This window comes from Dermacentor albipictus, chromosome 7 (assembly GCF_038994185.2).
Source record: "Dermacentor albipictus isolate Rhodes 1998 colony chromosome 7, USDA_Dalb.pri_finalv2, whole genome shotgun sequence".
In the NCBI taxonomy this organism is placed as follows: domain Eukaryota; kingdom Metazoa; phylum Arthropoda; class Arachnida; order Ixodida; family Ixodidae; genus Dermacentor; species Dermacentor albipictus.
The window spans coordinates 34710926-34734596 of record NC_091827.1 but is presented as its reverse complement, the minus strand read 5'-3'; the positions used below and the strand labels follow the sequence as shown (position 1 = coordinate 34734596).

Below are 23671 nucleotides of genomic sequence, written 5' to 3'. Positions count from 1 at the left end.
TGGCTCTTTCTTACCTTCCCCGATGATCCGAGTCACTTCAGTGATGATGACCGTTTCAGGTTCTTTCTGATCATGTGGCTCATCGGACGGCTTCTTTGGCTTGCCCTTCTTTTTCTTGCCAGGCTCCTTGTCATCGGCTTCTGGCTTCTCAGGGGTCTCCTTCCAGCCAAAGATAGTCGGAGTGGGCTCCTTTCCAGGTGTGCCCTCTCTGCTCGGAAGCTTGGTGGGCTCTTGTGTTTCAGCACCAGGTTCTCCAGGGAATGCTGGCTCTTTCTTACCTTCCTCGATGATCCGAGTCACTTCAGTGATGATGACCGTGTCGTGTTCTTTCTGATCATGTGGCTCATCGGACGGCTTCTTTGGCTTCCCCTTCTGTTTCTTGCCAGGTTCCTTGTCATCGGTTTCTGGCTTCACAGGGGTCTCCTTCCAGCCAAAGATAGTCGGAGTGGGCTCCTTTCCAGGTGTGCCCTCTCTGCTTGGAAGCTTGGTGGGTTGTATTTCAGCACCAGGTTCTCCAGGGAATACTGGCTCCTTCTTACCTTCCTCGATGATGCGAGTCACTTCAGTGATGATGACCATCTCGGGTTCTTTCCGCTCATGTGGCTCATCGGATGGCTTCTTTGGCTTGCCCTTCTTTTTCTTGCCAGGCTCGTTATCATCAACTTCTGCCTTTTCAGGTGTTTCCCTCCAGCCAAAGATAGTCGGAGTGGGCTCCTTTCCAGGTGTGCCCTCTGTGCTTGGAAGCTTGGTGGGCTCTTGTGTTTCAGCACCAGGTTCTCCAGGGAATGCTGGCTCCTTTTTACCTTCCTCGATGATGCGAGTCACTTCAGTGATGATGACCGTTTCGGGTTCTTTACGCTCAAATAGCTCATCGGATGGCTTCTTCGGCCTGCCCTTCTTTTTCTTGCCAGGCTCCTTGTCATCGGCTTCTGGCTTCTCAGGTGTCTCCTGCCAGCCAAAGATAGTCGGAGTGGGCTCCTTTCCAGGTGTGCCCTCTCTGCTCGGAAGCTTGGTGGGCTCTTGTGTTTCAGCACCAGGTTCTCCAGGGAATGCTGGCTCTTTCTTACCTTCCTCGATGATGCGAGTCACTTCAGTGATGATGACCGTTTTAGGTTCTTTCTGATCATGTGGCTCATCGGACGGCTTCATTGGCTTGCCCTTCTTTTTCTTGGCCGGTTCCTTGTCATCGGTTTCTGGCTTCTCAGGTGTCTCCTTCCAGCCAAAGATAGTCGGAGTGGGCTCCTTTTCAGGTGTGCCCTTTCTGCTTGGAAGCTTGGTGGGCTCTTCCGTTTCAGCACCAGGTTCTCCAGGGAATGCTGGCTCCTTACCTGCCTCGATGATGCGAGTCACTTCAGTGATGACCGTCTCGGGTTCTTTCCGCTCAAGTAGCTCATCAGATGGCTTCTTTGGCTTGCCCGTCTTTTTCTTGCCAGGCTCTTTATCATCAACTTCTGGCTTTTCAGGTGTTTCCCTCCAGCCACAGATAGTCGTAGAGGGCTCCTTTCCAGGTGTGCCCTCTCTGCTTGGAAGCTTGGTGGGCTCTTGTGTTTCAGCACCAGGTTCTCCAGGGAATGCTGACTCTTTCTTACCTTCCTCGATGATGCGAGTCACTTCAGTGATGATGACCGTTTCGGGTTCTTTCCGGTCATGTGGCTCATCAGATGGCTTCTTTGGCTTGCCCTTCTTTTTCTTGCCAGGCTCTTTATCATCAACTTCTGGCTTTTCAGGTGTTTCCCTCCAGCCAAAGATAGTCGTAGAGGGCTCCTTTCCAAGCGTGCCCTCTCTGCTTGGAAGCTTGGTGGGCTCTTGTGTTTCAGCACCAGGTTCTCCAGGGAATGCTGGCTCTTTCTTACCTTCCTCGATGATGCGAGTCACTTCAGTGATGATGACCGTTTCGGGTTCTTTCCGGTCATGTGGCTCATCAGATGGCTTCTTTGGCTTGCCCTCCTTTTTCTTGCCAGGCTCCTTGTCATCGGCTTCTGGCTTCTCAGGGGTCTCCTTCCAGCCAAAGATAGTCGGAGTGGGCTCTTTTCCAGGTGTGCCCTCTCTGCTTGGAAGCTTGGTGGGCTCTTCCATTTCAGCACCAGGTTTTCCAGGGAATGCTGCCTTCTTCTTGCCTTCCTCGATGATACGAGTCATTTCAGTGATGATGACCGTTTCAGGTTCTTTCTGATCATGTGGCTCATCGAATGGCTTCATTGGCTTGCCCTTCTTTTTCTTGCCAGGCTCTTTGTCATCGGCTTCTGGCTTCTCCAGTGTCTCCTTATAGCCAAAGATAGTCGGAGTGGGCTCCTTTCCAGGTGTGCCCTCTCTGCTTGGAAGCTTGGTGGGCTCTTCCGTTTCAGCACCAGGTTCTCCAGGGAGCCCTGGCTCCTCGCCTTCCTTAATGATGCGAGTCACTTCAGTGATGATGACCGTTTCGGGTTCTTTCGGCTCATGTAGCTCATCTGATGGCTTCTTTGGCTTGCCCTTCTTTTTCTTGCCAGGCTCTTTATCATCAACATCAGGCTTCTCAGCTGTCTCCTTCCAGCCAAAGATAGTCGGAGTGGGCTCTTTTCCAGGTGTGCCCTCTCTGCTTGGAAGCTTGGTGGGGTCTTCCGTTTCAGTACCAAGTTCTCCAGGGAATGCTGGCTCCTTCTTACCTTCCTCGATGATGCGAGTCACTTCAGTGATGATGACCGTTTCGGGTTCTTTCTGATCATGTGGCTCATCGGACGGCTTCTTCGGCTTGCCCTTCTTTTTCTTGGCCGGTTCCTTGTCATCGGTTTCTGGCTTCACAGGGGTCTCCTTCCAGCCAAAGATAGTCGGAGTGGGCTCCTTTCCAGGTGTGCCCTCTCTGCTTGGAAGCTTGGTGGGTTGTATTTCAGCACCAGGTTCTCCAGGGAATACTGGCTCCTTCTTACCTTCCTCGATGATGCGAGTCACTTCAGTGATGATGACCATCTCGGGTTCTTTCCGCTCATGTGGCTCATCGGATGGCTTCTTTGGCTTGCCCTTCTTTTTCTTGCCAGGCTCGTTATCATCAACTTCTGCCTTTTCAGGTGTTTCCCTCCAGCCAAAGATAGTCGGAGTGGGCTCCTTTCCAGGTGTGCCCTCTGTGCTTGGAAGCTTGGTGGGCTCTTGTGTTTCAGAATCAGGTTCTCCAGGGAATGCTGGCTCCTTTTTACCTTCCTCGATGATGCAAGTCACTTCAGTGATGATGACCGTTTCGGGTTCTTTACGCTCAAGTAGCTCATCGGATGGCTTCTTTGGCCTGCCCTTCTTTTTCTTGCCAGGCTCCTTGTCATCGGCTTCTGGCTTCTCAGGTGTCTCCTGCCAGCCAAAGATAGTCGGAGTGGGCTCCTTTCCAGGTGTGCCCTCTCTGCTTGGAAGCTTGGTGGGCTCTTGTGTTTCAGCACCAGGTTCTCCAGGGAATGCTGGCTCTTTCTTACCTTCCTCGATGATGCGAGTCACTTCAGTGATGATGACCGTTTCAGGTTCTTTCCGGTCATGTGGCTCATCAGATGGCTTCTTTGGCTTGCCCTTCTTTTTCTTGCCAGGCTCTTTATCATCAACTTCTGGCTTTTCAGGTGTTTCCCTCCAGCCAAAGATAGTCGTAGAGGGTTCCTTTCCAGGTGTGCCCTCTCTGCTTGGAAGCTTGGTGGGTTGTATTTCAGCAGCAGGTTCTCCAGGGAATGCTGGCTCCTTCTTACCTTCCTCGATGATGCGAGTCACTTCAGTGATGATGACCGTTTCGGGTTCTTTCCGGTCATGTGGCTCATCAAATGGCTTCTTTGGCTTGCCCTTCTTTTTCTTGCCAGGCTCCTTGTCATCGGCTTCTGGCTTCTCAGGTGTCTCCTGCCAGCCAAAGATAGTCGGAGTGGGCTCTTTTCCAGGTGTGCCCTCTCTGCTTGGAAGCTTGGTGGGCTCTTCCATTTCAGCACCAGGTTTTCCAGGGAATGCTGCCTTCTTCTTGCCTTCCTCGATGATACGAGTCATTTCAGTGATGATGACCGTTTCAGGTTCTTTCTGATCATGTGGCTCATCGAATGGCTTCATTGGCTTGCCCTTCTTTTTCTTGCCAGGCTCTTTGTCATCGGCTTCTGGCTTCTCCAGTGTCTCCTTATAGCCAAAGATAGTCGGAGTGGGCTCCTTTCCTGGTGTGCCCTCTCTGCTTGGAAGCTTGGTGGGCTCTTCCGTTTCAGCACCAGGTTCTCCAGGGAGCCCTGGCTCCTCGCCTTCCTTAATGATGCGAGTCACTTCAGTGATGATGACCGTTTCGGGTTCTTTCGGCTCATGTAGCTCATCTGATGGCTTCTTTGGCTTGCCCTTCTTTTTCTTGCCAGGCTCTTTATCATCAACATCAGGCTTCTCAGCTGTCTCCTTCCAGCCAAAGATAGTCGGAGTGGGCTCTTTTCCAGGTGTGCCCTCTCTGCTTGGAAGCTTGGTGGGGTCTTCCGTTTCAGTACCAAGTTCTCCAGGGAATGCTGGCTCCTTCTTACCTTCCTCGATGATGCGAGTCACTTCAGTGATGATGACCGTTTCGGGTTCTTTCTGATCATGTGGCTCATCGGACGGCTTCTTTGGCTTGCCCTTCTTTTTCTTGCCAGGCTCCTTGTCATCGGCTTCTGGCTTCTCAGGGGTCTCTTTCCAGCCAAAGATAGTCGGAGTGGGCTCCTTTCCAGGTGTGCCCTCTCTGCTTGGAAGCTTGGTGGGCTCATGTGTTTTAGCACCAGGTTCTCCAGGGAATGCGGGCTCCTTTTTACCTTCCTCGATGATGCGAGTCACTTCAGTGATAATGACCGTGTCGTGTTCTTTCTGATCATGTGGCTCATCGGACGGCTTCTTTGGCTTCCCCTTCTTTTTCTTGCCAGGTTCCTTGTCATCGGTTTCTGGCTTCTCAGGGGTCTCCTTCCAGCCAAAGATAGTCGGAGTGGGCTCCTTTCCAGGTGTGCCCTCTCTGCTTGGAAGCTTGGTGGGTTGTATTTCAGCACCAGGTTCTCCAGGGAATACTGCCTCCTTCTTACCTTCCTCGATGATGCGAGTCACTTCAGTGATGATGACCATCTCGGGTTCTTTCCGCTCATGTGGCTCATCGGATGGCTTCTTTGACTTGCCCTTCTTTTTCTTGCCAGGCTCGTTATCATCAACTTCTACCTTTTCAGGTGTTTCCCTCCAGCCAAAGATAGTCGGAGTGGGCTCCTTTCCAGGTGTGCCCTCTCTGCTTGGAAGCTTGGTGGGCTCTTGTGTTTCAGCACCAGGTTCTCCAGGGAATGCTGGCTCCTTTTTACCTTCCTCGATGATGCGAGTCACTTCAGTGATGATGACCGTTTCGGGTTCTTTACGCTCAAGTAGCTCATCGGATGGCTTCTTTGGCTTGCCCTTCTTTTTCTTGCCAGGCTCCTTGTCATCGGCTTCTGGCTTCTCAGGTGTCTCCTGCCAGCCAAAGATAGTCGGAGTGGGCTCCTTTCCAGGTGTGCTCTCTGTGCTCGGAAGCTTGGTGGGCTCTTGTGTTTCAGCACCAGGTTCTCCAGGGAATGCTGGCTCTTTATTACCTTCCTCGATGATGCGAGTCACTTCAGTGATGATGACCGTTTCAGGTTCTTTCTGATCATGTGGCTCATCGGACAGCTTCATTGGCTTGCCCTTCTTTTTCTTGGCCGGTTCCTTGTCATCGGTTTCTGGCTTCTCAGGGGTCTCCTTCCAGCCAAAGATAGTCGGAGTGGGCTCCTTTCCAGGTGTGCCCTTTCTGCTTGGAAGCTTGGTGGGCTCTTCCGTTTCAGCACCAGGTTCTCCAGGGAATGCTGGCTCTTTCTTACCTTCCTCGATGATGCGAGTCACTTCGGTGATGATGACCGTTTCGGGTTCTTTCCGGTCATGTGGCTCATCAGATGGCTTCTGTGGCTTGCCCTTCTTTTTCTTGCCAGGCTCCTTGTCATCGGCTTCTGGCTTCTCAGGGGTCTCCTTCCAGCCAAAGATAGTCGGAGTGGGCTCCTTTCCAGGTGTGCCCTCTCTGCTTGGAAGCTTGGTGGGTTGTATTTCAGCAGCAGGTTCTCCAGGGAATGCTGGCTCCTTCTTACCTTCCTCGATGATGCGAGTCACTTCAGTGATGATGACCGTTTCGGGTTCTTTCCGGTCATGTGGCTCATCAAATGGCTTCTTTGGCTTGCCCTTCTTTTTCTTGCCAGGCTCCTTGTCATCGGCTTCTGCCTTCTCAGGTGTCTCCTGCCAGCCAAAGATAGTCGGAGTGGGCTCCTTTCCAGGTGTGCCCTCTCTGCTCGGAAGCTTGGTGGGCTCTTGTGTTTCAGCACCAGGTTCTCCAGGGAATGCTGGCTCTTTCTTACCTTCCTCGATGATCCGAGTCACTTCAGTGATGATGACCGTTTCAGGTTCTTTCTGATCATGTGGCTCATCGGACGGCTTCTTTGGCTTGCCCTTCTTTTTCTTGCCAGGTTCCTTGTCATCGGTTTCTGGCTTCTCAGGGGTCTCCTTCCAGCCAAAGATAGTCGGAGTGGGCTCCTTTCCAGGTGTGCCCTCTCTGATTGGAAGCTTGGTGGGCTCTTCCGTTTCAGCACCAGGTTCTCCAGGGAATGCTGGCTCTTTACCTTCCTCGATGATGCGAGTCACTTCAGTGATGATGACCGTCTCGGGTTCTTTCCGCTCAAGTAGCTCATCAGATGGCTTCTTTGGCTTGCCTTTCTTTTTCTTGCCAGGCTCTTTATCATCGACTTCTGGCTTTTCAGGTGTTTCCCTCCAGCCAAAGATAGTCGTAGAGGGCTCCTTTCCAGGTGTGCCCTCTCTGCTTGGAAGCTTGGTGGGCTCTTGTGTTTCAGCACCAGGTTCTCCAGGGAATGCTGGCTCTTTCTTACCTTCCTCGATGATGCGAGTCACTTCAGAGATGATGACCGTTTCGGGTTCTTTCCGGTCATGTGGCTCATCGGATGGCTTCTTTGGCTTGCCCTTCTTTTTCTTGCCAGGCTCCTTGTCATCGGCTTCTGGCTTCTCAGGTGTCTCCTGCCAGCCAAAGATAGTCGGAGTGGGCTCCTTTCCAGGTGTGCCCTCTCTGCTCGGAAGCTTGGTGGGCTCTTGTGTTTCAGCACCAGGTTCTCCAGGGAATGCTGGCTCTTTCTTACCTTCCTCGATGATGCGAGTCACTTCAGTGATGATGACCGTTTCAGGTTCTTTCTGATCATGTGGCTCATCGGACGGCTTCTTTGGCTTCCCCTTCTTTTTCTTGCCAGGTTCCTTGTCATCGGTTTCTGGCTTCTCAGGGGTCTCCTTCCAGCCAAAGTTAGTCGGAGTGGGCTCCTTTCCAGGTGTGCCCTCTCTGCTTGGAAGCTTGGTGGGTTGTATTTCAGCACCAGGTTCTCCAGGGAATGCTGGCTCCTTCTTACCTTCCTCGATGATGCGAGTCACTTCAGTGATGATGACCGTTTCGGAATCTTTCCGGTCATGTGGCTCATCAAATGGCTTCTTTGGCTTGCTCTTCTTTTTCTTGCCAGGCTCCTTGTCATCGGCTTCTGGCTTCTCAGGTGTCTCCTGCCAGCCAAAGATAGTCGGAGTGGGCTCCTTTCCAGGTGTGCCCTCTCTGCTTGGAAGCTTGGTGGGCTCTGCAGTTTCAGCACCAGGTTCTCCAGGGAATGCTGGCTCCTTTTTACCTTCCTCGATGATGCGAGTCACTTCAGTGATGATGACCGTTTCGGGTTCTTTACGCTCAAGTAGCTCATCAGATGGCTTCTTTGGCTTGCCCTTCTTTTTCTTGCCAGGCTCCTTGTCATCGGCTTCTGGTTTCTCAGGTGTCTCCTGCCAGCCAAAGATAGTCGGAGTGGGCTCCTTTCCAGGTGTGCCCTCTCTGCTCGGAAGCTTGGTGGGCTCTTGTGTTTCAGCACCAGGTTCTCCAGGGAATGCTGGCTCCTTACCTTCCTCGATGATGCGAGTCACTTCAGTTATGATGACCGTCTCGGGTTCTTTCCGCTCAAGTAGCTCATCAGATGGCTTCTTTGGCTTGCCCTTCTTTTTCTTGCCAGGCTCTTTATCATCAACTTCTGGCTTTTCAGGTGTTTCCCTCCAGCCAAAGATAGTCGTAGAGGACTCCTTTCCAGGTGTGCCCTCTCTGCTTGGAAGCTTGGTGGGCTCTTGTGTTTCAGCACCAGGTTCTCCAGGGAATGCTGGCTCTTTCTTACCTTCCTCGATGATGCGAGTCACTTCGGTGATGATGACCGTTTCGGGTTCTTTCCGGTCATGTGGCTCATCAGATGGCTTCTTTGGCTTGCCCTTCTTTTTCTTGCCAGGCTCCTTGTCATCGGCTTCTGGCTTCTCAGGGGTCTCCTTCCAGACAAAGATAGTCGGAGTGGGCTCCTTTCCAGGTGTGCCCTCTCTGCTTGGAAGCTTGGTGGGTTGTATTTCAGCAGCAGGTTCTCCAGGGAATGCTGCCTCCTTCTTACCTTCCTCGATGATGCGAGTCACTTCAGTGATGATGACCGTTTCGGGTTCTTTCCGGTCATGTGGCTCATCAAATGGCTTCTTTGGCTTGCCCTTCTTTTTCTTGCCAGGCTCCTTGTCATCGGCTTCTGGCTTCTCAGGTGTCTCCTGCCAGCCAAAGATAGTCGGAGTGGGCTCCTTTCCAGGTGTGCCCTCTCTGCTTGGAAGCTTGGTGGGCTCTGCAGTTTCAGCACCAGGTTCTCCAGGGAATGCTGGCTCCTTTTTACCTTCCTCGATGATGCGAGTCACTTCAGTGATGATGACCGTTTCGGGTTCTTTACGCTCAAGTAGCTCATCAGATGGCTTCTTTGGCTTGCCCTTCTTTTTCTTGCCAGGCTCCTTGTCATCGGCTTCTGGCTTCTCAGGTGTCTCCTGCCAGCCAAAGATAGTCGGAGTGGGCACCTTTCCAGGTGTGCCCTCTCTGCTCGGAAGCTTGGTGGGCTCTTGTGTTTCAGCACCAGGTTCTCCAGGGAATGCTGGCTCTTTCTTACCTTCCTCGATGATCCGAGTCACTTCAGTGATGATGACCGTTTCAGGTTCTTTCTGATCATGTGGCTCATCGGACGGCTTCTTTGGCTTGCCCTTCTTTTTCTTGCCAGGTTCCTTGTCATCGGTTTCTGGCTTCTCAGGGGTCTCCTTCCAGCCAAAGATAGTCGGAGTGGGCTCCTTTCCAGGTGTGCCCTCTCTGCTTGGAAGCTTGGTGGGCTCTTCCGTTTCAGCACCAGGTTCTCCAGGGAATGCTGGCTCCTTACCTTCCTCGATGATGCGAGTCACTTCAGTGATGATGACCGTCTCGGGTTCTTTCCGCTCAAGTAGCTCATCAGATGGCTTCTTTGGCTTGCCCTTCTTTTTCTTGCCAGGCTCTTTATCATCGACTTCTGGCTTTTCAGGTGTTTCCCTCCAGCCAAAGATAGTCGTAGAGGGCTCCTTTCCAGGTGTGCCCTCTCTGCTTGGAAGCTTGGTGGGCTCTTGAGTTTCAGCACCAGGTTCTCCAGGGAATGCTGGCTCTTTCTTACCTTCCTCGATGATGCGAGTCACTTCAGTGATGATGACCGTTTCGGGTTCTTTCCCGTCATGTGGCTCATCGGATGGCTTCTTTGGCTTGCCCTTCTTTTTCTTGCCAGGCTCCTTGTCATCGGCTTCTGGCTTCTCAGGTGTCTCCTGCCAGCCAAAGATAGTCGGAGTGGGCTCCTTTCCAGGTGTGCCCTCTCTGCTCGGAAGCTTGGTGGGCTCTTGTGTTTCAGCACCAGGTTCTCCAGGGAATGCTGGCTCTTTCTTACCTTCCTCGATGATGCGAGTCACTTCAGTTATGATGACCGTCTCGGGTTCTTTCCGCTCAAGTAGCTCATCAGATGGCTTCTTTGGCTTGCCCTTCTTTTTCTTGCCAGGCTCTTTATCATCAACTTCTGGCTTTTCAGGTGTTTCCCTCCAGCCAAAGATAGTTGTAGAGGGCTCCTTTCCAGGTGTGCCCTCTCTGCTTGGAAGCTTGGTGGGCTCTTGTGTTTCAGCACCAGGTTCTCCAAGGAATTCTGGCTCTTTCTTACCTTCCTCGATGATGCGAGTCACTTCAGTGATGATGACCGTTTCGGGTTCTTTCCGGTCATGTGGCTCATCGGATGGCTTCTTTGGCTTGCCCTTCTTTTTCTTGCCAGGCTCCTTGTCATCGGCTTCTGGCTTCTCAGGTGTCTCCTGCCAGCCAAAGATAGTCGGAGTGGGCTCCTTTCCAGGTGTGCCCTCTCTGCTTGGAAGCTTGGTGGGCTCTTGAGTTTCAGCACCAGGTTCTCCAGGGAATGCTGGCTCTTTCTTACCTTCCTCGATGATGCGAGTCACTTCAGTGATGACCGTTTCGGGTTTTTTCTGATCATGTGGCTCATCGGACGGCTTCTTTGGCTTGCCCTTCTTTTTCTTGCCAGGTTCCTTGTCATCGGTTTCTGGCTTCTCAGGTGTCTCCTGCCAGCCAAAGATAGTCGGAGTGGGCTCCTTTCCAGGTGTGCCCTCTCTGCTTGGAAGCTTGGTGGGCTCTGCAGTTTCAGCACCAGGTTCTCCAGGGAATGCTGGCTCCTTACCTTCCTCGATGATGCGAGTTACTTCAGTGATGATGACCGTCTCGGGTTCTTTCCGCTCAAGTAGCTCATCAGATGGCTTCTTTGGCTTGCCCTTCTTTTTCTTGCCAGGCTCTTTATCATCGACTTCTGGCTTTTCAGGTGTTTCCCTCCAGCCAAAGATAGTCGTAGAGGGCTCCTTTCCAGGTGTGCCCTCTCTGCTTGGAAGCTTGGTGGGCTCTTGTGTTTCAGCACCAGGTTCTCCAGGGAATGCTGGCTCTTTCTTACCTTCCTCGATGATGCGAGTCACTTCAGTGATGATGACCGTTTCGGGTTCTTTCTGATCATGTGGCTCATCGGACGGCTTCTTTGGCTTCCCCTTCTTTTTCTTGCCAGGTTCCTTGTCATCGGTTTCTGGCTTCTCAGGGGTCTCCTTCCAGCCAAAGATAGTCGGAGTGGGCTCCTTTCCAGGTGTGCCCTCTCTGCTTGGAAGCTTGGTGGGTTGTATTTCAGCACCAGGTTCTCCAGGGAATGCTGGCTCCTTCTTACCTTCCTCGATGATGCGAGTCACTTCAGTGATGATGACCGTTTCGGGTTCTTTCCGGTCATGTGGCTCATCAAATGGCTTCTTTGGCTTGCTCTTCTTTTTCTTGCCAGGCTCCTTGTCATCGGCTTCTGGCTTCTCAGGTGTCTCCTGCCAGCCAAAGATAGTCGGAGTGGGCTCCTTTCCAGGTGTGCCCTCTCTGCTTGGAAGCTTGGTGGGCTCTGCAGTTTCAGCACCAGGTTCTCCAGGGAATGCTGGCTCCTTTTTACCTTCCTCGATGATGCGAGTCACTTCAGTGATGATGACCGTTTCGGGTTCTTTACGCTCAAGTAGCTCATCAGATGGCTTCTTTGGCTTGCCCTTCTTTTTCTTGCCAGGCTCCTTGTCATCGGCTTCTGGCTTCTCAGGTGTCTCCTGCCAGCCAAAGATAGTCGGAGTGGGCTTATTTCCAGGTGTGCCCTCTCTGCTCGGTAGCTTGGTGGGCTCTTGTGTTTCAGCACCAGGTTCTCCAGGGAATGCTGGCTCTTTCTTACCTTCCTCGATGATGCGAGTCACTTCAGTGATGATGACCGTTTCAGGTTCTTTCTGATCATGTGGCTCATCGGACGGCTTCTTTGGCTTGCCCTTCTTTTTCTTGCCAGGTTCCTTGTCATCGGTTTCTGGCTTCTCAGGGGTCTCCTTCCAGCCAAAGATAGTCGGAGTGGGCTCCTTTCCAGGTGTGCCCTTTCTGTTTGGAAGCTTGGTGGGCTCTTCCGTTTCAGCACCAGGTTCTCCAGGGAATGCTGGCTCCTTACCTTCCTCGATGATGCGATTCACTTCAGTTATGATGACCGTCTCGGGTTCTTTCCGCTCAAGTAGCTCATCAGATGGCTTCTTTGGCTTGCCCTTCTTTTTCTTGCCAGGCTCTTTATCATCAACTTCTGGCTTTTCAGGTGTTTCCCTCCAGCCAAAGATAGTCGTAGAGGGCTCCTTTCCAGGTGTGCCCTCTCTGCTTGGAAGCTTGGTGGGCTCTTGTGTTTCAGCACCAGGTTCTCCAAGGAATTCTGGCTCTTTCTTACCTTCCTCGATGATGCGAGTCACTTCAGTGATGATGACCGTTTCGGGTTCTTTCCGGTCATGTGGCTCATCGGATGGCTTCTTTGGCTTGCCCTTCTTTTTCTTGCCAGGCTCCTTGTCATCGGCTTCTGGCTTCTCAGGTGTCTCCTGCCAGCCAAAGATAGTCGGAGTGGGCTCCTTTCCAGGTGTGCCCTCTCTGCTTGGAAGCTTGGTGGGCTCTTGAGTTTCAGCACCAGGTTCTCCAGGGAATGCTGGCTCTTTCTTACCTTCCTCGATGATGCGAGTCACTTCAGTGATGATGACCGTTTCGGGTTCTTTCTGATCATGTGGCTCATCGGACGGCTTCTTTGGCTTCCCCTTCTTTTTCTTGCCAGGTTCCTTGTCATCGGTTTCTGGCTTCTCAGGGGTCTCCTTCCAGCCAAAGATAGTCGGAGTGGGCTCCTTTCCTGGTGTGCCCTCTCTGCTTGGAAGCTTGGTGGGTTGTATTTCAGCAGCAGGTTCTCCAGGGAATGATGGCTCCTTCTTACCTTCCTCGATGATGCGAGTCACTTCAGTGATGATGACCGTTTCGGGTTCTTTCCGGTCATGTGGCTCATCAAATGGCTTCTTTGGCTTGCCCTTCTTTTTCTTGCCAGGCTCCTTGTCATCGGCTTCTGGCTTCTCAGGTGTCTCCTTCCAGCCAAAGATAGTCGGAGTGGGCTCCTTTCCTGGTGTGCCCTCTCTGCTTGGAAGCTTGGTGGGTTGTATTTCCGCACCAGGTTCTCCAGGGAATGCTAACTCCTTCTTACTTTCCTCGATGATGCGAGTCACTTCAGTGATGATGACCGTTTCGGGTTCTTTCCGGTCATGTGGCTCATCAAATGGCTTCTTTGGCTTGCCCTTCTTTTTCTTGCCAGGCTCCTTGTCATCGGCTTCTGGCTTCTCAGGTGTCTCCTGCCAGCCAAAGATAGTCGGAGTGGGCTCCTTTCCAGGTGTGCCCTCTCTGCTTGGAAGCTTGGTGGGCTCTACAGTTTCAGCACCAGGTTCTCCAGGGAATGCTGGCTCCTTTTTACCTTCCTCGATGATGCGAGTCACTTCAGTGATGATGACCGTTTCGGGTTCTTTACGCTCAAGTAGCTCATCAGATGGCTTCTTTGGCTTGCCCTTCTTTTTCTTGCCAGGCTCCTTGTCATCGGCTTCTGGCTTCTCAGGTGTCTCTTGCCAGCCAAAGATAGTCGGAGTGGGCGCCTTTCCAGGTGTGCCCTCTCTGCTTGGAAGCTTGGTGGGCTCTTGTGTTTCAGCACCAGGTTCTCCAGGGAATGCTGGCTCTTTCTTACCTTCCTTGATGATGCGAGTCACTTCAGTGATGATGGCCGTTTCGGGTTCTTTCCAGTCATGTGGCTCATCGGATGGCTTCTTTGGCTTGCCCTTCTTTTTCTTGCCAGGCTCCTTGTCATCGGCTTCTGCCTTCTCAGGTGTCTCCTGCCAGCCAAAGATAGTCGGAGTGGGCTCCTTTCCAGGTGTGCCCTCTCTGCTTGGAAGCTTGGTGGGTTGTATTTCAGCACCAGGTTCTCCAGGGAATGCTGGCTCCTTCTTACCTTCCTCGATGATGCGAGTCACTTCAGTGATGATGACCCTTTCGGGTTCTTTCCGGTCATATGGCTCATCAAATGGCTTCTTTGGCTTGCCCTTCTTTTTCTTGCCAGGCGCCTTGTCATCGGCTTCTGGCTTCTCAGGTGTCTCCTGCCAGCCAATGATAGTCGGAGTGGGCTCCTTTCCAGGTGTGCCCTTTCTGCTTGGAAGCTTGGTGGGCTCTTCCGTTGCAGCACCAGGTTCTCCAGGGAATGCTGGCTCCTTCTTACCTTCCTCGATGATGCGAGTCACTTCAGTGATGATGACCGTCTCGGGTTCTTTCCGCTCATGTAGCTCATCAGATGGCTTCTTTGGCTTGCCCTTCTTTTTCTTGCCAGGCTCCTTGTCATCGGCTTCTGGCTTCTCAGGTGTCTCCTGCCAGCCAAAGATAGTCGGAGTGGGCTCCTTTCCAGGTGTGCCCTCTCTGCTTGGAAGCTTGGTGGGCTCTTGAGTTTCAGCACCAGGTTCTCCAGGGAATGCTGGCTCTTTCTTACCTTCCTCGATGATGCGAGTCACTTCAGTGATGATGACCGTTTCGGGTTTTTTCTGATCATGTGGCTCATCAGACGGCTTCTTTGGCTTCCCCTTCTTTTTCTTGCCAGGTTCCTTGTCATCGGTTTCTGGCTTCTCAGGGGTCTCCTTCCAGCCAAGGATAGTCGGAGTGGGCTCCTTTCCAGGTGTGCCCTCTCTGCTTGGAAGCTTGGTGGGTTGTATTTCAGCACCAGGTTCTCCAGGGAATGCTGGCTCCTTCTTACCTTCCTCGATGATGCGAGTCACTTCAGTGATGATGACCGTTTCGGGTTCTTTCCGGTCATGTGGCTCATCAAATGGCTTCTTTGGCTTGCCCTTCTTTTTCTTGCCAGGCTCCTTGTCATCAGCTTCTGGCTTCTCAGGTGTCTCCTGCCAGCCAAAGATAGTCGGAGTGGGCTCCTTTCCAGGTGTGCCCTCTCTGCTTGGAAGCTTGGTGGGCTCTGCAGTTTCAGCACCAGGTTCTCCAGGGAATGTTGGCTCCTTTTTACCTTCCTCGATGATGCGAGTCACTTCAGTGATGATGACCGTTTCGGGTTCTTTCCGGTCATGTGACTCATCGGATGGCTTCATTGGCTTGCCCTTCTTTTTTTTGCCAGGCTCCTTGTCATCAGCTTCTGGCTTCTCAGGGGTCTCTTGCCAGCCAAAGATAGTCGGAGTGGGCTCCTTTCCAGGTGTGCCCTCTCTGCTTGGAAGCTTGGTGGGCTCTTGTGTTTCAGCACCAGGTTCTCCAGGGAATGCTGGCTCTTTCTTACCTTCCTCGATGATGCGAGTCACTTCAGTGATGATGACCGTCTCGGGTTCTTTCCGCTCAAGTAGCTCATCAGATGGCTTCTTTGGCTTGCCCTTCTTTTTCTTGCCAGGCTCCTTGTCATCGGCTTCTGGCTTCTCAGGTGTCTCCTGCCAGCCAAAGATAGTCGGAGTGGGCTCCTTTCCAGGTGTGCCCTCTCTGCTTGGAAGCTTGGTGGGCTCTTGAGTTTCAGCACCAGGTTCTCCAGGGAATGCTGGCTCTTTCTTACCTTCCTCGATGATGCGAGTCACTTCAGTGATGATGACCGTTTCGGGTTTTTTCTGATCATGTGGCTCATCATACGGCTTCTTTGGCTTCCCCTTCTTTTTCTTGCCAGGTTCCTTGTCATCGGTTTCTGGCTTCTCAGGGGTCTCCTTCCAGCCAAAGATAGTCGGAGTGGGTTCCTTTCCTGGTGTGCTCTCTCTGCTTGGAAGCTTGGTGGGTTGTATTTCAGCACCAGGTTCTCCAGGGAATGCTGGCTCCTTCTTACCTTCCTCGATGATGCGAGTCACTTCAGTGATGATGACCGTTTCGGGTTCTTTCCGGTCATGTGGCTCATCAAATGGCTTCTTTGGCTTGCCCTTCTTTTTCTTGCCAGGCTCCTTGTCATCAGCTTCTGGCTTCTCAGGGGTCTCCTTCCAGCCAAAGATAGTCGGAGTGGGCTCCTTTCCTGGTGTGCTCTCTCTGCTTGGAAGCTTGGTGGGTTGTGTTTCAGAACCAGGTTCTCCAGGGAATGCTGGCTCCTTACCTTCCTTGATGATGCGAGTGACTTCAGTGATGATGACCGTTTCGGGCTCTTTCTGATCATGTGGCTCATCGGATGGCTTCTTTGGCTTGCCCTTCTTTTTCTTGCCAGGTTCCCTGTCATCGGTTTCTGGCTTAACAGGTGTCTCCTTCCAGCCAAAGATAGTCGGAGTGGGCTCCTTTCCAGGTGTGCCCTCTCTGCTTGGAAGCTTGGTGGGTTGTATTTCAGCACCAGGTTCTCCAGGGAATGCTGGCTCCTTCTTACCTTCCTCTATGATGCGAGTCACTTCAGTGATGATGACCGTTTCGGGTTCTTTCCGGTCATGTGGCTCATCGGATGGCTTCTTTGGCTTGCCCTTCTTTTTCTTGCCAGGCTCCTTGTCATCGGCTTCTGGCTTCTCAGGTGTCTCCTGCCAGCCAAAGATAGTCGGAGTGGGCTCCTTTCCAGGTGTGCCCTCTCTGCTTGGAAGCTTGGTGGGCTCTGCAGTTTCAGCACCAGGTTCTCCAGGGAATGCTGGCTCCTTCTTACCTTCGTCGACGATGCGAGTCACTTCAGTGATGATGACCGTTTCGGGTTCTTTCCGGTCATGTGGCTCATCGGATGGCTTCTTTGGCTTGCCCTTCTTTTTCTTGCCAGGCTCCTTGTCATCGGCTTCTGGCTTCTCAGGTGTCTCCTGCCAGCAAAAGATAGTCGGAGTGGGCTCCTTTCCAGGTGTGCCCTCTCTGCTTGGAAGCTTCGTGTGCTCTTGTGTTTCAGCACCAGGTTCTCCAGGGAATGCTGGCTCTTTCTTACCTTCCTCGATGATGCGAGTCACTTCAGTGATGATGACCGTTTCGGGTTCTTTCTGATCATGTGGCTCATCGGACGGCTTCTTTGGCTTGCCCTTCTTTTTCTTGCCATGTTCCTTGTCATCGGTTTCTGGCTTCTCAGGGGTCTCCTTCCAGCCAAAGATAGTCGGAGTGGGCTCCTTTCCAGGTGTGCCCTCTCTGCTTGGAAGCTTGGTGGGTTGTATTTCAGCACCAGGTTCTCCAGGGAATGCTGGCTCCTTCTTACCTTCCTCGATGATGCGAGTAACTTCAGTGATGATGACCGTCTCGGGTTCTTTCCGCTCAAGTAGCTCATCGGATGGCTTCTTTGGCTTGCTCTTCTTTTTCTTGCCAGGTTCTTTATCATCAACTTCTGGCTTTTCAGGTGTTTCCCTCCAGCCAAAGATAGTCGTAGAGGGCTCCTTTCCAGGTGTACCCTCTCTGCTTGGAAGCTTGGTGGGCTCTTGTGTTTCAGCACCAGGTTCTCCAGGGAATGCTGGCTCTTTCTTACCTTCCTCGATGATGCGAGTCACTTCAGTGATGATGACCGTTTCGGGTTCTTTCCGGTCATGTGGCTCATCAAATGGCTTCTTTGGCTTGCCCTTCTTTTTCTTGCCAGGCTCCTTGTCATCGGCTTCTGCCTTCTCAGGTGTCTCCTGCCAGCCAAAGATAGTCGGAGTGGGCTCCTTTCCAGGTGTGCCCTCTCTGCTTGGAAGCTTGGTGGGTTGTATTTCAGCACCAGGTTCTCCAGGGAATGCTGGCTCCTTCTTACCTTCCTCGATGATGCGAGTCACTTCAGTGATGATGACCGTTTCGGGTTCTTTCTGATCATGTGGCTCATCGGACGGCTTCTTTGGCTTCCCCTTCTTTTTCTTGCCAGGTTCCTTGTCATCGGTTTCTGGCTTCTCAGGTGCTTTCTTCCAGCCAAAGATAGTTGGAGTGGGCTCCATTCCAGATGTGCTCTCTTTGCTTGGAAGCTTGGTCAGCTCTTGCGTGTTAGTTTTAGGCTCTTCAAGGAACCTTGGCTCGCTCTCACCTTCCTTGATGATGCGGGTCACTTCAGTGAAGATGACCGTCTTGGTATCTTTATGGTGATGTGGCTCATTGGATGGCTTCTTTGACTTGCGCTTGTTTTTCTTGCCAGGAGCTTCGTGTTCAGTTTCTGGCTTCGGAAGTGTCTCTGCACTCATTTGGGTATGCTCTCTTCTACATTCTCTGATTATGTCAGTCAGTTCGGAAATAAGGTGTGTGTTATCATAGTCTTGACCTACTGGCTCGTTTCTGTGTGAGATGATCTTTGATGTTGTTTCCTCTTTCAGTTTGTCCATGTGTTCAGGCTGTTGATATAGACCAGCCTCACTGAGAACGCATGTTTCCGGAAGTTGTTCTACTTTGTGTGAAACTTCTTGGTGTCCATGGATGGTTGTTTTGCTTACGTTCAGTGTTTTCTCATAGGGGTCTTGGAGGTGCTCACCCTCTCTGATGACATGTGCTGGTTCTGTGTTGTGAAGTTCGGAATATTTCTCACGTCCTTGCTCTTCAGGCATTTCTTTTGGCTCATCAATTTTTCCGTGTCCATGTTCTTTGTCGTTTTTATGTTGGGAGTCCAGGCCACTCTCCTTTTCTTTATTTCCTTTTTCTTTCTTGCCTGGGTGTTGTTTGTCCTCTTTTTGTTGTGGCATAGAGCCATCTTTGATGACTGCTTTCATTGCAGCTGCTCTAGTAATGTCACTATGGCTTGGTGTTTTAGGGAACCCTGAAGAAGCATCGAAACCAGTCTTGTTTTGCATATCTGGTTGCTGCTTGTGGTCGCCTGGTGGCAGCATTTCTGCAGTGTTTGAGAGACTTGTTATCTGTGAATGCTCAACTATTGTGGTTGTTGTGATGGTAGGAACTCCATATATTATAGTGAGCGTGCTTTCCTCAGAGGGAGCCTTAGGTTTTTTTGTTCCCAGTTTGTCCAAAGAAGTGTCATGTTCTGCCTTAGGGGCATCGGCTGACTCAAGTGGCAATTCTTTAGTATATTTTTGAGGGGACTGAGCTTTTCCACCTATGGACGGCTGAGTATAAACAGGCACGTAAGGAACTGCGCTGGAACGATCATGGGACTGTTGTGTCGTTGGAGGTACGTCGTATTTGGTTACCTCACCTACGAAAGGATCACTGATGATGTGAACTGTAAGGTCGGTCCCTGCCTCGTGTAGCTTATCGTTCTGCACAGCTGGCGTCACACCATCTGGAGCTTGTGCACTGCCAGGCATCACAGCAGGCACTTTGGCATCAAGCGCAACAGACGTGGCCACACCGTGTGGTTGTTTACTGTCGTCACACGGAATGACAAGCTGCCGAGAGACATCGGCCGGAGTCTTACCTCGAGGAGTGGTAAGGGTACTGTCAAAGCCTTCTTGAAGGGGTTGCGGTTCGCCTGTTTCTTTTGCTGGTGCCGGTTGCATGGCGTCAGGTTTGTCGCTTTCAGTTTCTACCCTTGACGGTGTTACAAGAGCGGGTTGCTCGGGAAGGGGAGCCTTGCTTTTCTTTTTTGATTTTTTCTTCTTCTCCTTCTTCGTTTCAACGTCTGGCTGGACAGGCTGTTCTTTCTTGGCGTCTTCTGCAGGAGTGACATCGGAGGGATGCTTGCTGTCTCCAGAGAACAAGTTCATTGCAAATTTCTTCACTTTTTTGCCGAATCTGTCCAGCGGATTGCTTGATGTTTTCGTGTCTTGGACTTGGGGAGATGGAGAATGGTCCTTCTTCTTTTGCTTGGAACTCTTTTTCAAATGCTTAGGTTGGCCATTAGTGTGGGCATCATCATCTGTTGTCTTTTGCTCATCATATCCTAGGCTTGCAGGCTCCCCGGTTTCTTTTGCCACCAATGGAGTGCTTTCGCCTTGCTCAGACTGAGAGAGCAAAGGTTTCCCAGCAGGCTCTGTGCCAGTCCCAGAAGACAGTGGGGGCTTCCCAGGATCAATTTCGTGCTGCTCAGACAAAGTCTTGCTGACTGTAATTGATGGGAGTGGACTTTCCTTCTTTTGGAGCTCGAGATGTTTTGGGTGCTTATTAGCCCTTTCCAGAGCCTTTTCTGGTCCTTCGAGTGCTGTCACGTTAATCGGTTGCTGCGGCACCATAGACAGCAGATCGGTGCTTATGGCATAAACAGTGTTGCCCACGTCTGTTGTGCTTGTTGCAAGTGTCGTGCTTGTTGTGGGTGATTTGGAGACCCGACCTTTCATGATCACAGCATCAACCTCAGTGGTGCCTGGTTTTTGACTCACAAGCATTGGTTCTCCCTTCTGGCCTTCCTTACCTGTTTCCTTCATGGACTTGGCGTCCGGGAATAAGTGGCGAGGATCGGCAGCTGCCGATCCTTCACCAGGTGACAGCTGCCTAACAGTTACGGTAGTGCGGCTGACAACCTCACGCCGTTTCTCAGACTGAGATGTCTCAGTCTCAGAATCAGCTGGAAAAACCAAAGTGCTTGTGATGCCTTCACCAGTTATTGCCGGCACCTTGTCGAGTGTTATCTCTCGCTGCTGCAGGGTGTGTATACTGGGCATCTGCTTTGACGTCATTGTATTGAGCTCTTTAGTTTCAGCTGGAGGTTTGGCAGAAGCTTTGGCACTTCCCTTGAGGACACTATCAGGTGTCCAACCGTGACTGCGTTGTGTAGACACACCATCACTTACCATTTCGTGTGCATCTATCCTCTGCATCGACTTCCTGGTGTCCATTTCAGATTCATGCACTCTCACACTGTACACTTCAGTGGTGGTCTGTTTCTCTCCGGGAATTTCACTTGCAGCAACGCCTTCCACGTTTGTGCTGTCCAGAGGCCTCACCTCGTGGGCGTCCTCTTCTGGCGCTTGCACAAATTCCGCGAAGGACGGAAGCTGGAAGGAGTAATGAACAAGCTGAACTTTTTCCTGGAACTTCAGCTCAATGGTTTTCCTCTCCTCTGTGTCCTGCACGACCCTCGAAGACACCAGGTTCAGTGGTTCCACTTCCCTCTTAAACTCGCTCTCCACCAGCTTGACTTCACCAGGTGCGGGTTCTTGCCTGCCGGTGAGTGATGACAGCGCCCTGAGCTCGTCATCAACAGATGTGTCACTAAGTACCCTAGGCTCTCCTGGCAGGCTGCTCAGTGTGGGAGCAAGCTCTCCGGTAGTCACTGTGACTGCCTGCGGGTGAGTGTCGGTTGTGTCCTGTGTTGAGTGCCTCTCCGTTGCCGCTGCAAGGAAAGGCATGGGGGAAGGACTGCGGTCGTGACGTGTTACAACCCAGCTAGTACCAAAACGAGCGTGCCCATCTGCTGGCTGGGACTGCCAGGACTCCCACATGGGACTGCCGTGTTCGGAGCTCCAACTGCCGCTGACAGTGCTAACCGTAGTCAACTGTTCTGACCTCCCCTGAGGCTCCAGATTCGCTGTGTATGCTTGAATGCCATCGGGGCTTGTAAGAGATCTAAAAGATTCAGAGAGCTGCCAAGGCTGGTGACCTCGATCTGTTCCCAGATGCGGCTGACCGCCTGTCTGCCCTGTGCTGACTGCCGAGACGAGCCTGGTGGTGGTGCGAGTCACCTGAGAGGTCCCGTCTGGCTGCTGCTCTCGAGTCACAACGGTCTGCGGTCTAGACTGGTAGAACGCCATGTACTCCTGGCCGGCGGGGACGTCCATAAATGAGCCCGGAGCTTGGCCGGAAAGCTTCGGGATTGTTTCACTCGATACGTCCGCCCCCTGTAAACCAAATACTAGGCCGTTAGTCAGGGCCTTGCTGTGACCAATCCAGTACTGTGACTGTGTGTGCAGCCGAAAGTGACAAGAGCTGATGGAGGAAGTTGCAGAGAAGAAGATAGAGGAGAAGACAAAGAGAGAAAGAAAGACAGGAAGACAAGGGAAGGTGGTGCAGATGTACAAGTTTGTATTGCCATAAAAAACAGGAGCGAAAAAAAAATAACACAAAGACACGATATCAGAAGATGAGAACACACCATGCGTGGCACTCTCGTAACAACAAAGTATGACACAGTTATGCAAAATTATTCCACGAAACAATGTTTAAGCCCACTATGAGCCACCCAAAGTCTCTGTGTAACCGTCAAACATGACTAGCAAAGGCACTCTCAAATGCAAATGCAACACAACACAAAATAAACTCACTGCCTGTCACACAGACATGCTAGGGCTACTATAAATATGCACGCGGTGATTGCCTTTCCTACGAACTGGCGCAGTATCGCAGGACACACAGAAGCCATTCTCATCAATGGTGCCTATGCACAAGAAGCAGCAAATGGCAGTACATGAGGTAAAGACTCATGGTAGTAGCAGTAGTAGTGGTCAGGTGTCCACAACTGAGATCTACAAACTCTTTTCCAAAGAGCACGGCAAAGAAAAGTACAAGCGTTAGTAGCTGCAGTAGTACTCTCGAGCAGTGGGGTGGGATTGGGGTGTGCGTTGGAAAGTGCAAACAGGGAAAGGAGTAATGCTGATGCTTGATTAGTCATATTGCAGACCAGGCAGGCGACAAGGGCATGATATGTGGTCTTTCGGAGAGGGAGCTTGTCCTCTAAAAACAGCTGCGAACATGCGAAGGTGTTGTTCGAATCAAACCTTGGAGGCTGGGTCAAGGCACCCGTCGGAATGGCGCCCAGCATTTTCACCCCCTCCTTCCCCAACAGGTTCCCGAGCGCTTGCCTCTTCAGGCAGCCCCTTGCGCTTTTTCTTGGCCTTTTTCTTGCTGGCCGTCTCTTCCAAGGGGGTGCCCTGACGCTGCTCCGGCGAGCACGCGCCACTCTCATCGGCACCTGTCCTCTGAGGCACAACCCCCACCGCGTCCTTGCTCACACCTCCCGACTCGCGCACTCCCCCTGATACGTCCTCACCGGCAACCGGCTCGCTCCTAGACTCAACCCCTTCATAGCCGGGCACGGGGCTTCCCATACGGGCCACTTGCGCATATGTCAACCTTTTAGACTCGCCCGTGGGCGACAACAGTTCTTTCTGCGCCGTTTCGACAGGCTGCGTCGTTCCGTTCAGTCGTTCGGCAGTCTCTGTTTCCACTGTCACTGGGACTTGAACTGCAGAAGTGTGGGAATCCTTGTCATCCTGCCGGCTGTCTTTTTCAGGATGAGGCTTCCTGGCTTCAAGCTGAACTGGCTCATCGTCGGCGCTAGACTCTGTGACCAAAGTCGGCTGTGGGCTCGCTCTCCCAGACAGGATTTCCGCGTACGTCGGCCTTGGTGCCAGAGATGGCTCGCCCGAGCTCTCTGCTTGCCTGGAGTCGGCTGTGCTCCGAGACTGCTGCACCTTGCCATCTACATTTTTCTGTTGGCTCGACCCATCTTTGGAGCTTGACTTGGCTGCGCCTGACTTCGCGTGTCTTTCCTGTGATGTTGCCGGAGCCAAACTCTGCGTCACCGGGGCAATGAGGGTGACGGGAATCTGCTCGGTTTCTTCGAGGTGCTCGTGGCTTTCGGCTGGCAAGCCATGTGCTCCTCGTGGCAGCTGAAGGAATGGTGCACCCCTGAAGTCCAGGCCTGGCATTAAGCTGGAGGAAGCCTGTCCTGGCTCAGGCGTGGCTTCCCTGGAAGGGCGGGCACTGCCACGTGGCGATCGGACGTAACGTTTGTACGAAGTATCCGTGCTGACGTTGAACGGCACCTCATCGGGCAACTGTCGCTGGTGCAGTTTGCGTATGTGGTCCTGAAGCTGAGTCATTTGGTGCCGGTACTTTCTGACCTCATCCTTAAGAGCCTGAGTGGTGGGGAACAGATGTTTGGCACCAGGGGGAGGAAAGAGAAACAACCAGTGTGTTGGTTACGAGCTGCGCGCTACCCTAGGTACAACCTAGTTGGGAACACAACCAACGACGTGCTTTGCTACTTCTACAGCACAACGCCTCGACTTTTCTACGTGGGTTACAATGTGTGGCCACACTGCCAGTCTGCTGCCTCACTGTCCACCATTTACATGGCACTCAATTTTAGGAGATGAACAGTGCAATCTCTACTCTCTTTCAGCCTCCTTTGAACTGGACAAAGGGTCACATCCCATTAACAAATTGATTGATTGATTGATTTTGCTAATGGATTGA

General features: G+C 52.0%; 2 protein-coding genes across 2 annotated transcripts in view; both read right to left on the bottom strand.

Moving 5' to 3' along the window:
* LOC139047813 (titin-like) overlaps positions 1 to 21252 on the bottom strand; it is an 86740-nt gene extending 65488 nt beyond the window's left edge. The window contains exons 1-28 of the mRNA XM_070521947.1: positions 18732 to 21252; positions 17355 to 18410; positions 16830 to 17285; positions 16261 to 16760; positions 15283 to 16185; positions 14997 to 15141; positions 14230 to 14948; positions 13702 to 14088; positions 13177 to 13563; positions 12391 to 13035; positions 11338 to 12249; positions 11052 to 11196; positions 10549 to 10982; positions 10291 to 10410; positions 9763 to 10149; positions 9213 to 9621; positions 8974 to 9167; positions 8710 to 8832; positions 7921 to 8568; positions 7660 to 7782; positions 7135 to 7518; positions 6585 to 6993; positions 6324 to 6539; positions 5271 to 6251; positions 3454 to 5222; positions 1068 to 3312; positions 279 to 755; positions 37 to 230 (exon numbers count right to left, since the gene is read on the bottom strand). Of these exons, the coding sequence (XP_070378048.1) occupies positions 37 to 230; positions 279 to 755; positions 1068 to 3312; positions 3454 to 5222; positions 5271 to 6251; positions 6324 to 6539; positions 6585 to 6993; positions 7135 to 7518; positions 7660 to 7782; positions 7921 to 8568; positions 8710 to 8832; positions 8974 to 9167; positions 9213 to 9621; positions 9763 to 10149; positions 10291 to 10410; positions 10549 to 10982; positions 11052 to 11196; positions 11338 to 12249; positions 12391 to 13035; positions 13177 to 13563; positions 13702 to 14088; positions 14230 to 14948; positions 14997 to 15141; positions 15283 to 16185; positions 16261 to 16760; positions 16830 to 17285; positions 17355 to 18410; positions 18732 to 21252 (17889 nt within the window). The remainder of the gene's footprint in view (positions 1 to 36; positions 231 to 278; positions 756 to 1067; positions 3313 to 3453; positions 5223 to 5270; positions 6252 to 6323; positions 6540 to 6584; positions 6994 to 7134; positions 7519 to 7659; positions 7783 to 7920; positions 8569 to 8709; positions 8833 to 8973; positions 9168 to 9212; positions 9622 to 9762; positions 10150 to 10290; positions 10411 to 10548; positions 10983 to 11051; positions 11197 to 11337; positions 12250 to 12390; positions 13036 to 13176; positions 13564 to 13701; positions 14089 to 14229; positions 14949 to 14996; positions 15142 to 15282; positions 16186 to 16260; positions 16761 to 16829; positions 17286 to 17354; positions 18411 to 18731) is intronic.
* A 222-nt stretch (positions 21253 to 21474) lies between these two features.
* Positions 21475 to 23671, bottom strand: part of Msp300 (Muscle-specific protein 300 kDa) — a 314508-nt gene continuing 312311 nt past the window's right edge. The window contains exon 122 of the mRNA XM_070521946.1: positions 21475 to 23331. Coding sequence (XP_070378047.1) covers positions 22183 to 23331 — 1149 coding nt within the window. The 3' untranslated portion in view covers positions 21475 to 22182. The remainder of the gene's footprint in view (positions 23332 to 23671) is intronic.